At 39.3% G+C, this 15,296-nt stretch overlaps 1 protein-coding gene across 2 annotated transcripts; it reads left to right on the top strand.

Annotated features, from left to right (window-relative positions):
- The first annotated feature begins 2,756 nt into the window (after positions 1 to 2,756).
- Positions 2,757 to 13,544, top strand: paqr5b (progestin and adipoQ receptor family member Vb). 2 transcript variants are annotated; one of them, XM_010732674.3, is made up of 8 exons: positions 2,758 to 3,003; positions 3,413 to 3,540; positions 6,672 to 6,877; positions 6,983 to 7,109; positions 8,030 to 8,074; positions 8,689 to 8,785; positions 10,837 to 10,981; positions 12,472 to 13,544. In XM_010732674.3, the coding sequence occupies exons 1-8, from the start codon at positions 2,950 to 2,952 to the stop codon at positions 12,750 to 12,752; spliced, it is 1,083 nt and encodes a 360-aa protein (XP_010730976.2). In that variant the 5' UTR covers positions 2,758 to 2,949; the 3' UTR covers positions 12,753 to 13,544. The 2 variants fall into 2 exon arrangements, with proteins under 2 accessions (XP_019131387.1, XP_010730976.2); XM_019275842.2 differs by lacking the exon at positions 8,030 to 8,074 and having other exon boundaries at positions 2,757 to 3,003.
- The last annotated feature ends 1,752 nt before the right edge of the window (positions 13,545 to 15,296 follow it).

Raw genomic sequence — 15,296 nt, 5'->3', positions numbered from 1 at the left:
TTTTACTTAATGTTTGTTATGCACCAAAAACACCAGGACAAATCCTTTGTATGTGAAAAACCACTTGGCAATAAATCTTATTCTGATTCGATTTGATGGCAGTCGCACCGCAACACATGTATTTCTTATGTAATTATAATATACGATGACATATGATGATAATAATAAATGTGTGTTTTTTTTTTTTGCTATAAACATGAATTTCTCGTTATCGTTGAGTGTGTTTCATCAGGTGAAACAATTAAACCAGTCTGGATCTTTACACTTTTACTCCACACTACATTACAAGGAGAAGGCAAACAACTTAAACATAAAAAATGGTATCAACAACGTTATCATCTCGTGAGAGTTATACCAGTAAATGTACTTGATTTCTTCCTGATATTGTTGTAAGGTTTTAAGCTGTTGGGTTTTTACAGAGTGACTTAACACTACCTGTAGATGTTGCTTCTGTTGACCTCCAGTGGTTACACCTTGTCAGTACACAGTGACGTCACTGTTCCAGGTGCAAACACATAGCATCAGGTGAGCAGGTATGATGTTGGCTCTCCATCAGCTGATGAACACAGTTGAATCTTTTCACAGTCCATTACACACTGCACAACATTTTCTATTCCAGCTGCTACGACCCACGTGAGGTCTGTCTTCATTAGTCTGCATACGGTGCTGTCGGCACACGTGGTGTTTTGTTTACTCCCTGCACAGAGCTGTTGATTCAGGACAGCATGAGCAGGCTGTGTGCCAAAGTAAAACAGAGTGGAAACCAATGTGGTTTAGCACACTGTTGACACCCCCCACCCAACCACACCCATCCAGCTTCACAGGTGGGTGTGCGTTTGTTGTGCAGTAGTGAAACGTTCAACCAGCGAGAGGAGCAAAACACTGATTTTAAGCCCGGTGTTAAGTTACTCATTAAGAGACGTGTGATCGTGTATAAATTGTGCTACCAAACTATGAAAACAAAATTAACAAAGGTTAAAGTTTTACATAAAAACCATTCTGTTCCTCTCAAATCAACACAGTCTGTTGTTTTCTCTCCCTCTTCTTCTCTCAGAGGTTGGGAAGCCTCTCTCAGTGTCTTGTCTTAAAGAAATGAACCTGAGCTATCAAAGGAAGGTCAGATACCTTTGTAAAATGCGGGATAAAGTTCCTATATTTTGAGGAAAACAACTAGCTGTGACCTTGACGGATGACCGAAAAATGTAAAACTTCTTTTGCATGCCAGCTCTGCATCATCGTTAGGACTTAATAATCATTCTACATTATATAAATGATTGATTAACTGATTTATGTGTTTGTTTTGTTTTAAAAAAATAGGAAAAAACAACTATAATCAAAGAATGCCGGTCTGTTCTTTTTTTCAAGATATTCCTACAAATAACTTTGTTGTTGTCACTTGACCTTGTTTTCTATCCTCTGCCTCTCTCGGGGCATAACCCTCGGCACTTGGCTTTGTTTATACTGTTGCTGCTAAAGTCTTAATGACTTACATATTAACTCACACATTAACTGAAGTAGCTGACTTCAAGCCAAACTAAAGAGACTTCCAGTCAGACATGCATCTCCTGTCGGTTGCTTTGTTTATCTTTCGACTGTAGACCTGAGGTGGTGTTACTCCGACTCTTGGCTCCTCTGAGAGAAAGCGGAATGAGATCCCAGAGGAGCTCTGCTGTAGTACATGTATTAGTTCATCACACCGAGCTGTTGTGATTGCAGTTTATAATGCATCAAGGTGGCTTACTGAAAGTGGTTTTAATGAGAGTTAAGGCTGATAGTTTGGAGGGTTGGAGAGTTTAAAGGTCACGATAAATTCTTTAAACATAAACATAAACGGGAGCTTTGTACGGAGGCTTTGGCATTTAAAGTTCGGCTTCTCCATCAAACCTGTTGAGATGAAGCATTAGTTTATCTTCTGTCTTTAAACTCAGACAGGCATGACATTTTGTTATAGGCCACTGAGTCCAAAACAAACAACACAAAATGCATCACGGCAACAAGATGTAATTGACTTTTTTTTCTCCCCCCTTGTATTTGTGACACGAGCAGACTGTCACACAAATAGCAACATTTCCACTTCTTAATTCTGCGGTGGCGAGCGAGACGTGTTTGCTTTTATTGCTTCAGAGTTTAAACAAGATAACAGGCCCGGTGAGCTCCGGGCTGGGCCGTCTCTGTGGGTGACAAGTCCGTTTAAACCAGGGAGACCAACTCTGTTGACTTTTCAGTCAGACCGATTCACACCCATCATTCATGATGTTGGCCTTATCTGGACCTGCTGAAAGTCAGATAGCACTTGTTAAGTTTGGTGCTGAGCCGAGCTCCTCGTGCTGCTGCACTTGCTGAGAGTTTCTGACAGGGGAATGGCTAAAATGGTCTCAGTTGCTGACTATTAGTGTCAATCACAGCTGTTTTTTTTCTGTCATTGAAGGGAGATTGTTTTTTTTCCCAAAAAACCTGCCTTACCGGCTTGATTGGCATCTCTTTGTTAGGAGGAGGATTGTTCAACTCCCAAAAAAAAAAAAAAAAAGGAGCTTTCCAACTTTTTATGTGAATGTTCAGATGTTTTAATCCAGGATGAATATAAAGGCAGTGGCAGTGACTCTCACCTAATCTTGAAAAACCAGTCTTCGGTCTGCAGACAGATCTTTTTGTGGTTATGGGGTTTAACTGCACATGCCTTTTGCGTGTGTGAGTATACACCTATGTGCACATACCCCCCACCTCCAGAGAGACAGGGGGAGGGGGAGAAGGAGGAGGAGGAGGAGGAGTGGCACAGGTACACTGGTTATTCTCGCTGGGTTTGAAGAGGGTGGAGATGAAGGGGAGAAACCTTGAGGACAGCATGGCAACACAAGCTTTATAAAGACAGGAGTCACACCCAGCCTGCGGCCTCAGTTCAGCTCTCCTCCCAGACAGCAGCAGCAGCAGCAGCAGCACTCTGCGGTAGTCATGCTCAGCCTCATCAGATTACCACGAGTCTTCACCATCAATCAAGTGCCCAAAGTAAGTTCATCTTCACTGTATCTTTACTGCACATTTAAGGACATTTACACACAGTCAGACTGAGCTGGAATCAGTTAGTGTAAAAAGTTAGTGTTGGGAAGAAAAATGCCCCCCTGGTTAAGTTAAAGAAGTTACATAAGTTTTACCTGTGAGTGCTGTGATTGCTGTGAAGGGAGGCACTTGGACACAAACATCCGTCAATAAATCAGTGATTCCTGCAACCACAAAACAATCTTGATCAACAGTTATCTGTTTTCTTTCTTATATCTTTAATCATCTTGTGACCCCTGTGATTTATCTTTGGGGCGATCCCAAAGATAAATCCCCCTTTTTTTTTAAGTTAGGGAAAAATAGGTTTCACAAATTCGTTAAACTGACTGAGGACTAAGCAAAAGTTTTCTTCCTCTAGGTTTTCCATGAGGACAGCATCATCTCCGGCTACAGACACCCCCGCAGTTCAGCCACTGACTGCATCCTGAGCCTCTTCCAGCTGACCAATGAGACGCTCAACATCTGGACCCACTTTCTGCCCACCTGGTACAGCTGACAAATGTTTTCCTTCTTTGGCGCCAATACCTGTATTCTTGCTACCTGTCATGTGTTAGGGTAGACAATATGTGACACACCTCAGGACACAGATTCAGTTGTTTTTGGAAACGCATGGCCTGATTTGAGCACTAAAAAGAGGGAAAAAGATCAGCACCTTAGCTCAAGAAGGACAATTAGTCTATTATTACGTTTTCTGTTATCAGAAAGGTTTATTGTCACGTAGATTTTCATGTGTTTTGGTGCATGGTGTACACACACACATTCTTTGGCTTTGACTTCATGTTAAAAGGAATCCTGCACAGCTTGTTGAGCATGTAGGTCAAAGAGTAATCCATATTTTCACTGTGTGGTTTTACAGACTGACATTTTCTCGAGTCATAGCTCTATTATCATGCAATGACAGAGGATTTATTACATCAGTTCCGGCACATTAATGACTAAAGACGACCATTAATTTTTACTGCTCATATCCAGAGCATATCTTGTCTGCTTAGTATTCATAATGGCGAGTGAGTGGATACATCTCTGTGTGTATTTATTACCAAAAACATACTCTTCAAGGAGTTAAATAGAAGCCAGGAGAGCAGTGAACAAAACTTAAGCTGTTGTGGATACTATAGACATTTAGCACACGTGCTGTGCGTGTCGAATCACTCACTTGCAGCCGTCTGTCTGGATTGACACAAGTAACACGAGGAGGATTGCACATACACATGGGTTTGTTTGGAAGTCGTACATCCCGGCAACCATGTGGGTCCTATAGACCTCCTGCAGCCTCGCAGTCTCCCTGTCAACAGCCTTTTAAGTGCAACAAGTCCAACAGGACTCAGATGAACTGATATTGTTTGGTACACAGTGGATGATTTTCCAGATGACTGCATTGTGTTTAAAACTCTCCAGACACCTTTGTGTTTACTAATCTGAGGATGGTTGTGATCGAGGTTGGTGTACTAGAGTATATCTACGTATTTTCCATCTGGACTAGATATAAGCATCATTCAGTCGTGAACATTTTTGACAAAATCACCCAATTTTTATGAGTGGATAGAGTAAGAAATACTTCCCTTGAAATCCATAATAAAATCTGCACATTTCTGTGGTTAATGATGATTTCAAAATGATCCTTGCAGAACAAGTTAAGTGACAATATGAAAATATTGCTGGCAGATCTTTGGGTTGAGCTAAAGATGCAAAAGTCGTCTTACACGTCGCTGTTAGTTAAAAGAAAACTGTTTGCTGTGATTTGAATAAGCTTAAAAGATCACATAAAGCAACTTCACGTACCACAAATACAAATGGCTGAAGCTACACACAGCCAAGGGCAAGGCCTCAAAATAACACAAATGAACAAAGTGCTAAAGGAGATACAGAAGTACATAATGCATTCAAATCTTGCATTTTCAGTTCATGCACTATATTTTGGACAGCTTCAATAAACATAAATTGAGAGTATACCCACTTTTCCAGCACTGGACCAGAAACTAGACCTCGTAACATCCTCACCTTTAAGCCTCACAAACAGTTTAACTTAACTAACTTAAGTATATCTCTGCACGGTCTATTTGAATAATTTTATATATTTTCTATCTATTTATATGTGCTTGTAGCAGAGTCTCTCCTGTTTAATTTAATGTGCAATACAACTGTATTGTTATGTGATTAGTACAGTGTTTCATGCTTTTTGTTGCGGAGAGGTTAAAAAACTTGGTTGTCACAAAATAAAGTAAACTCAAGTAGACTCATTTCTGTGTATTGAGTGGCAAAAGCATAGAGGTTAGATGTCTGGTGACTCTGCATCTGATGCACTTATTTTGATGGTGTGCTTATGAGTGTTTACATGAGGCGTACGTGTCTGGATTTAAAGTTACTACAGAGGTTATTCGTCCCATGAGCCATGCCGCGCTTCCTCCCTGCAGAGATGCCAGTTGCTTTGACTGCAAGGTCAAGGGAGAAAGTGTGTGTGTGTGTGTTTGCATGTACGTGTGTCATGGGGCCTGGCGAAGACCTGCAGGCCTGCCGCTAATGAGCAGATCTGTGCTTATGGTGTGCATATGAGTTGCCACAATTAGTTAACTGCTCAGTGACGGGGAAAAGCACAAATAATGTTGATTTATTAATGAGGTGCACTGAGACATGGAAACAGTCGCTGATTCACAGATACACACGACAAACTACAGCCTGCTGATAAGATTAAGCCTTTTGTGTAGCCACTGTTATGTAACAGACAGTTGGTGACAAATGCATGGTTTAATTGAGTGGAAATGTGCATGATACATAATGAACTTCTTGATTTTGCCTGCATTGGGAGGTACTGACAGGTGCACAGATGACTCAGCTAATTAAATGTATCTTGTAAGATGTAAAGGTCCATCACAGTGTTGATACTCTGTCACTGCTAAGGAGGCTTATACATTTCTGTTAATGGTTCAGTGTTGCTGTCACCTGATGTGTTCACTGTCTTGCTGTGAGTCAGATGTATCTTGATTGTTTCCTCCTTAAACAAACGTAAAAAAAAAACAAGTTGCGATTTCGTGGGAAGTTTTCTTTTGTCTGCGCTGATATCTGTACAGAAAAGTCTGTTTAACCTGCACGTACACCCACATTTGAAATATGAAGAGCATCGAGATTTTCAGCCACTCCTTTATTATCTTTTTTGTTATGTAACTATTTATCCACGTACAAATACTCCGGCGATCATACCAGTGATACTTTGACTTTTTTAACAGGAGGGATCGTACTGAACAATGAATCAACAAAAATTATTCACATGATCAAGAAACTGATGAGGATTCATGTTCCTTTGTGTGCCTGTTTTATCTTTAGCTGCTAGAAAATGAAGTAACGCAGTACTGAAACAGTGTTTTTATCGATTAGATGTTGTTTGGACTTCTATTATTTCTTAATGAATTCACGCTGCTAGAATTACCGGTATAAGGTGACACTAAACCCAGTGAACAGTGTTTTTGTCCTCAAGCCACCCACTCCTCCTGCATTATGTATGGGATCAGTTACTTGACTGTTGATATTCAGGATCCAAACTAAGTGACTGAAAGTGTGAACTGAACTGTTAAACCATTTTTTAATTAGACGACTCAACTTAATTTGGTTTCACCTGGCAGGTACTTTCTTTGGAAACTAGTGACGGTGGTGCTGATTCAGACAGCATGGCAGGACTCCTTTACCTGGCCTTTGGTGATCTTCTTGGTCTCCTGCTGCATTTACCCGCTGGCGTCGAGCTGCGCTCACACCTTCAGCAGCATGTCGGCACGGGCACGCCACATCTGCTTCTTCTTTGACTATGGCGCCCTCAGTTTCTACAGCCTGGGTGAGTGTATGTGGGTCACCTTGACCCAGTGAAATGATGTTGTACAGTGTGTAAATATAGTGTTAAAAGTTAACATTTTGGCACTGTTGGTTTGTCGTGCTTTAGGGTCAGCAATCAGCTATTCAGCTTATGTTTTCCCGGACAAGTGGGTGAACAGCTTCTTTCACCAGTGGTACATCCCCATCGCTGTGTTCAACACTGTCATCTGCACCGCTGTTGCCTGCTACTCCAGGTATGATGAGAACATTAATTTCACACACAGCTAATATTAAATCTTGCTGTGCGGTGTCACCTCACAGCAGGTTGGGGGCCTTTCTGTGTGGAGTGGATGTTCTTCCTGAGTCATGGGTGTGTTTTCTCTGGGTACTTCATGCAGGTTTATATATTAACTGGTGGCTCTAAATTGCACGTAGGCGTGAATGTGAGTGTGAATGGACTGACAGCCGCCTCTTGCCCATTAGCAGCTGGGACTGACCCCTATTGCACATTTTAATGTGCAATTCTAACGTTAGCTCACCCCAGTTTCATAGAACATTTGAGATAAGATGTTTCCAAAAATTTGCATTAAATGTACTGATAAATACATGAATGGCACAAACTGGAGCGTAAGGTTATGTTAACGTAACAACAAACTAATACACTCAATGATACATGCAAAATATTAGCATGTAACTTTGTATGTAACTTCAACAAGGTAACAATAAGTAGTGTATGGTATATTAGCATATGAATACTGAACTCACCTATATCTGAAATAATATAATATTTCTGAAGCTCTTTACACTAACCGACCAACAGTTTATATTGTAAATATTTTGGATATTATAATATCCAAAATATAATATCCTCTTTCTCAGATATGATGTACACTTTTGACTGAATGTGCTTCATAAATCCTCCTGCCAGACCGCCTGATCACTGTGTTTGGCATGTGAAGCACAATGGGAGGTGTGGTTTTCATCAAAATCTGAATTATTCAAGGACCTTTGTCCCGACTAACTGCTTTGATACCCATTCTGTATCAACACAGCACTGTTCCACCTCTTTACATTTACAACAATCATCACATTGTTATCTCTTCATGTACTGAATTAATGTTGGCTTTGTATAGCTAATTATTGTTCTTTCACTCATCTCTCCCCCACTGCTAAGGCTTGGCTTACCATTTCTGCAATATAATCATGACATCGTAAAGAGGTAAAGACAACGCATTTGCTAAGAATGTGCTCCTGTGTCACTTCAATATTCTCTATATCTAAGATGTTTATTGTGTCTCAGATGATGATAGCAACAGATGCATGCAATTTTGCGATTATCCTTTGAAAGCCTTCAGAAACAACCTTCATCCACATTGTTGACTCAGATTTCAAAACCAGAATTGAGCAACTCGCTGTTAAATAGTAAAGGGTGTTCCCTAACTGTGACTGCATGGACCAACCCTAAACAGTGATTTGCTCTGATTGTAGTTTCAGGTGAGCAGGTTAGAGAAGCTGGCATAAAGAGTGGTCAAACACGTTGTGTAACAACCTGACATTGACTTTAACTCTCAGAAAATCAAATAAATAAATATCCTGCAATTTATACAATAAGCACATGATAACTTTTTCTGTCACAAATGTCATTGACAATAAATTCAGTGACATTAAATGATTCATATGGTCTTATCGTGACATTCCCAGTGGTGATGCCGTGTGCGAGACATTTCCACATACCTTCTTCCACAGTTAGAGAACGATGTAACCATGAGGAATGTTCAGTAAATTTAAGTTTTTGTCATTATTGGAAATAATCTCTTGCTTATTTTATTTCAGATTCCCTGAATGCCAGAGTCCAAAGTTCAGCAAATATCTCCGTGTTGTTGCCTTTGCCTACCCGTACCTGTTCGTCAACATTCCTTTGTTCTACAGGGTAGGGCTACGTCTGTGCACTTCTCACATCAGTGTCTTTTCACCATTGGCAGGATATGTTTGTTTTTTTTCCAAACAAGACACGAGTGAAAGGTCATAAAAGAGTGTGTGCGTGTGTGTGTAGAAGCAGTTTCATAGTGTCCCGAGTTTGGAGTAACAGTCCAAAAATCACTGTTTATTTGCAAAGTGTTGCAGATAACATTCAATATAATGGACATTTGTCAGTGTAGATCATCGTTCATGCTGACACTTTAATATACTTACCTTTGAGTTAATGTCCATGACAACCCTTATCTCAGCTGTGATAAAGTATTTTATAAGCACATTAAAAATGTTAGCAGAAGTTATGATGTGATCATCAACTTGTTTTTGTGGTGTGCAGTTAATATATGCAGACATGCAAAAAAGACTTTTCACCTGAAATAGTTCCCAAAAATGTCCCCTACATGATATATTACGTTAACCTCTTCCACTCCACATGGACGCCGACGTCCTTGGCCATCATTACTGTCTGTCAGGGGCTGCAGCAAGCTCAGTTTAAAGCAAGGATGGTTTATATATGTACTGTATATGATATGAAACTAGAACTATAAGATTAAGGCATCCATTGGTATCAACCATATCGTGCTATCTTGTCAGGAAGTGGTGTATTTGAATATTTCTGCATACTGAACAGTGTTGGAATTGCATAAATCAGATATGGACTGGAAAGCTGAGTCTCTTGTGGGCTGTTAGTCCCTATAGAAGCATCTTCAATGTAGTGAGAGCATTTTTTAAAACTTGATCTCACTGTGTAAAATGACCTACTGCAATCTCTAAGATAATGTTTTCACAGCCACAAGACACTTCACAACACAAACTAGAGACCATAGGCATTCAGATTGTTGTGTGGCTTTCCAGGGTATACTCACAATAAAGGGGTTTTTATCCAACAAGTGCCATCTAACTGTCAAAAAATTTAATTCTTACAGAAAACTCTTTTATATGTTGTTCCTCAGTGTTGTGGTGTTTTAATGTGGTATTTAACATAATTTGGTAACAAGTTTTGAGCAGTCAGAAATTGTTACATGATAAAACAAATTAGTGTACAAAATGGTATCAACTCAAAAACTGCTGCATCAACTTATGAGACATAAGAAAGCATGGGTATGACTGTCATATACCTCTTTCATAACGCTCTACGCCCTTACACACTCTAAGCATTTGAATGTTTGAACAGGCAGCTAAAAGATGTAATATTTATAACACATTTAAGAAGATAAGAAGTTGACATACAGTACTGAGCTGCATCTCACAGGTTTCAGATGGTCTATATCACTTCTGCATGGTATATGCTATCTGTCCTTAAATATCCCCTGTCCCCCCTAAAAAAGACAAAAATATGTGTATTGGTATGGAAGAGGTTATATTTCTAATCATACAGGCTATAAGAATAACGACAGTCTGTCATATCTAGAGGGGACATATCGTTTTACCCTTTAAAAACAGTAAAGCAAAAAAAAACATTTAAGAGGAAATCAAGTATTAAACAATACAAATGGATAAAATCCTCAGTGCTTGAAGAGTTAGAGCTGCAGAGAGTCACAAAGCCTTTTATATCGTAACAGAAATAAATCATTTCATTGTGTGTAGCAGTGATTTATAATGCAGTGTTGGATGTACAGCAGACCACATCAAAGAGTTCATTAGGGTTTACAAAATAATCGCCAATTACTGTTGTGATACCTGTCTTAGTACTACTCTGTTCCTCTTTGTGGTTTTAGTCATTCTCTTTCAAAATAAGAGAAACGTGTGAACATTTCTTTGTTTACATTGATTTATGCACAGAGGTTAACCAAGCTACAGATGATATTTTTTTTTTATAAAAATGACTGCTTTCTAAAAAACCTTGAGGCTAGAAACACATTTTCATCACCCATCAGCTCCACTAACAGAAACTTAATGAAAAAAGTTTATGCCTCATTTAGAAATTTGAAGGTTATAAAAAATGATTTTCTAAATAATGGTGGACTGTTTAATAATCTGTTCATCTGCTCTGTGTTGTTTTCGTAGGTGTTTCTGTGTGTAGGGGAAGGCTGCACAGACAATGATACCAACATCCTCCACTATAACCACATCGCCTTGGCTTTCCTCACAGGATTTCTGTTTGCCACACATCTACCCGAGCGCCTGGCACCGGGCAGCTTCGACTACATAGGTAAGAGTGATCCGAGGAGTAGATGTTGTTCTCGTTAGCATGTTAATTGGTTTGTTTGTCCAGTGTGTAAACTGGAATCTACAGAGGGTTATCACCTGAGTCTGCTGTTTCCTTCAGCGTTGTCAGCGCAGTGCAGCATCCAATTTTTACATTTTAAAGAAGAACTTGAAGTAATTGAGTGGGTTCTATACTGTAGCTAAAGTCAGTTATGTTACAATAATACAGTACAGTACAGTACAGTCCTCCTTTCCTTGATCCAGATTAGTCTCATTTTTGAAGGCCTAAAAGTTCTCAAAAACACCTAAACGCATAATCTGACATGTCCTGTGCATGGGTGTAGCGAAATGGCTTGATAGGGCCCCCCTATAACATTTCAACAAAGCAGCTCCGATGGCACATTTCACTGAGATATAAAAAAAAATCTGTGGGCACATGTGTCATTTCAAGATACATGTCAAAAAATCCTCTTGGAGCCCAGACCCAGTAGGAAATTAGCCATGTTGGATTTATTGTACAGTTTTTGCCATTTCCAGCTGTCATACTTTAACTACTCCTACAGAATAAATCAGACCCACTTGAAACAGGGTCAGTGCAATCTTGCAAGATATGTGCAAGATGTTTGCAATGAATTTCCAGGTTTCAAGTTACAGGAAGTTGGTGTTAACTTCCCCGTACATCGTCCAATCTGCCCTAAACTGCACGTTACACATCTACATGCCGGTCATAGTCATTGTACCATCCATTGGCAACAGGAAGTAAGCCTCGGGTGATAATCGTCGTTTGATTTAGATGAAATTTGATTTACATACTTTTCACATAAGGTGTTAATGGTTGTTTGTCTCTATAAGCCCTGTGATGAGTTGGTGACATGTTCTGGATAAGTGGTTACAGAAAAGTTCTCCAGCACCACCATACTAGACAGGAAGTGACTTATAACTCCATGCAGTGTGCAAAATGACTGAGAATTAAGACCCGCATTGGCCAACGTCTATCAACGACACTGTGGTTGCTGCAAATCCTGATGCACACGGACTGCAAGGGCTCCATTCATCGCTGCTTGCAGCTTTAATTTAATTTTGTATTCCTTCCTCACAAGCATGTATGTATGGACAAAAATCTAAAAAATTAAAATAAATATTGATTATTTAATTTAAAAAAAATTGTTAAAGAGAGCCAAGAGACCACGATATGACAGGCTACTAAGCACCAGTAAGCGTTTTTATAGAAGTTTGAAGCCTAACTCGTGAATGCAGTGTCTTCTACAGCTCACTGCCAAAGGACGTATAAACACGGGATTCACATTAACACAGTGAATGTATTCTCATTTGTGTTAACCATTGTGAAATAATGTTAATGCATAACCGTCTCCAAGGTTTTCCATTCTGTTTAATTCAGTCGTGATTCATTTGCTCAGTTATGAGAGGTTTGAATTTATTCCTTGTTTTTCCACTGATGTGTGAGTGAGCTTGACTCAACTGCTCCCTCTGCAGGTCACAGCCATCAACTCTTCCACGTGTGCGGCATCCTCGGCACACACTTCCAGATGAAGGCCATCGAACAGGACATGTTGACCCGGCGCCCCTGGCTCCTCGAACGCTCCATATCCGTCACCTTTTCCAACTCAGTGGGTGCAGCGTTGTTTTGCATTGTGGTGAATTTGACCATCATCATCCTCTACAGTCTACCTCTCCTCTCTGCTCCGGTGTGCCAAGAAAACACACATGGTAAAGGTTCAAAGAAAGCCTCAGCGAAGGTCTGCCCATGCTACTAAATCTCACGGCTGAAGGATCCCAGCTGGTGAAAAGAGTGCATTATGTGTGATGTAGAAACATTGTAAAGAACACTCAAACTATGGGGAGCTGACGTTATGTTGAAGTGAATCATAACTTGCAATCTGCACTATACTCATGGTGGTATACGGCCCTCAGACGTCACTGCGATGGCGGCTGTTGACGTGTGGGTAAACTGAAAATAAGAGCAAGAGTTGCACAAACATATGAATGGAAAATTAACAAAAAGTTTGTTACCATAATATGTAATTTATCTAAATGTTTCCGAGGAAACTTGTTCCTGCGAAAAAACTACAAATGTAGTAATTCTCTGATTTCCACACATGGAGTATGAAGTGACAGGACACAAAAAAAAAACTGTATAAAATTCAAAAAGCTAATTTCACTTTCAATTTGAAATTGTAACGCTGCGTGCCTTTTCATATATAGTGATTTTTTTTGTACACAGCCTATTGAATCAATGAAGTTTAGTAAAAGCAGTGTGACTGTACATCACTCAGACCTCAAGACGAGTCAAGACAAAAGAAACTGTCATGACAAGGGAAGAAAAACATTTTGCGCTTTGATTTGCCTACAAAGCAGCAAGATCAGTTACCGTTAATGTAAGATAATATAATACAGAGTAAATGTTGTCAGAGCTGTTTATTTCCCTCATATGATTGCTGTTTCTGTCTCTGTAGACATGTGATATGTCACAGTGTTCTGTTGATGCAGAACTGAGAGTATTTATGTACGTTATTTATTATGATTTTTCAAATGAACTATTAACCAAACCTGTCTGTGTGTGTCGTTATATTTCTAAATGGGAAGCAAACTGTGAAACTTATACAGTCCAGTCAAAAGTTCTTTTTTTTTAAGTTGAGAAAAGTTCAGGTTAATTTGAACACAAGTACAATAACACGATATACATGTATAGTATAAGAACGAAGTTCAGTATCTTGCCTAAGGATACTTAGACATGTAGACTGGAGGAGCCGGGGATCGAACCACCAATCATTTGATTAGTGGACAACCTGTTCTACCTGCTTTTGAGCCACAGCTGCCCCTGTTACATCTACATACAGGTTTATGTGCTGTAACTAAATAATATTATTGTGTCAGGAGCCAGGTGCTCTCTTATAAGGAAGATGTTTAATAACACAAGCACAAGATTCTTATCTAATTTTAAAATACCTGTTCCTGACTCAAAGGGTGGTGCAACATAGTATGAAACAAACATGATGAGATCACAAAGGTTAGACTAAAATGTTTGGAGATGCAGTTTGGATATTGCTCTCGTTGTTCCTATCTTTCATTTTTATCTCCCAACAATGTTCTTAAAGCATTACTTTGTCTCGCTTTTACTTGGCCTGAGTGCTTAGCTTTGCCTGAGTATCCTGTTTGTTTTTAAAGGTGCTATCTCAATAAAGTTATCATTGTTATGATTAAGTGGTTTGGATATGAATCAAGAGGTACATGAGGGCACGAGTGTTAATAAACATTTTACACACCTGGAATATGATGGGTACTTTCCATCAACATGTGTAACAATAATTTGTTGACATGTGGGGACCTCTGCTGGGCACTTCTGGCAACACTATTTGCGAAGTATTTTCACATGTAACTTTACACCTTAACTTTAAAATAAATATTGTTTCTTTGTTTAGACCACAGCACGAGAAGTACTACTTAGCCTGTGAATCATATAAATAGTAAATTAAGCCTAAACATTTATGAAACTTGCTCTTTTTATTTACGATATTTAAAACTATGTCACTTTAGAACAGAGGTCCTTGGACGAGAGACAAACAGAACAGAGACCACCACGTGTCACATTTTAAGCCTGGCTTATAATAATAACATTCATATTTACTTTATTCACCTTTTATTCCACCTTATTAACCAATTTATATGCTGTGTTATTAGCCTTCCCAGATAGCAAATATTTTGGCTGTATTATGGCATACATTTGGCATTTTTGGCTTTCTTTTGGCATTAAGAAAGCCTTTTGGCTTAACTGTGGTATGATTAGGGTTATCTATAATAGATAAGGAGGATATGGCTGAGTTAAGACATGTTTATGGCATGCCAGAAGATTGGGCGCGAGCGGGAACAGCTGATTTGGGGCTCTTCTGGATATATTTATGGCTATATTTCAGAAAGTCCACAATTTGTTTTGGGTGAATTTTGGCTCCCTTTTGGTATGATTTTGGTTTTCCTAATTTGGGCCATTTATGGCACAGACATCCACCCATAACCTTGCCAAAATGCAAGCCAGATTTGGGCCAAAGCGAAGCCAGAAGAAGATTTTGCTATCTGGGTTGTTTGTTTATGATTGATAAAACATTCAGGCATAATGGGATAATTTATAAATAATATATAAACAGTAATAGTTCAAAAGTAGCTTTTTAGTGCATATTAATGCTTGCAGTTCACTCAGTATCATTTTGCTATATGTTTTAATTCTCATTAATTATTTTGACAACCCACCTTTGCGGACGCCCTAGTTGAAGATTTATATAGAGGGCTGCTCGAGTTTTAACGGC

The sequence above is a fragment of the Larimichthys crocea genome, chromosome VIII (assembly GCF_000972845.2).
Source record: "Larimichthys crocea isolate SSNF chromosome VIII, L_crocea_2.0, whole genome shotgun sequence".
In the NCBI taxonomy this organism is placed as follows: domain Eukaryota; kingdom Metazoa; phylum Chordata; class Actinopteri; family Sciaenidae; genus Larimichthys; species Larimichthys crocea.
This window is presented reverse-complemented; position numbering and strand designations above follow the sequence as displayed.

Bases quoted from the DNA above. Each gene is read 5' to 3' on its own strand.
- paqr5b (XM_010732674.3), top strand. From the start codon at position 2,950: ATGCTCAGCCTCATCAGATTACCACGAGTCTTCACCATCAATCAAGTG. The intron at 3,004-3,412 runs GTAAGTTCATCT...TTCTTCCTCTAG, and splicing joins CCATCAATCAAGTGCCCAAA to GTTTTCCATGAGGACAGCAT. The intron at 8,786-10,836 runs GTAGGGCTACGT...TTGTTTTCGTAG, and splicing joins ACATTCCTTTGTTCTACAGG to GTGTTTCTGTGTGTAGGGGA.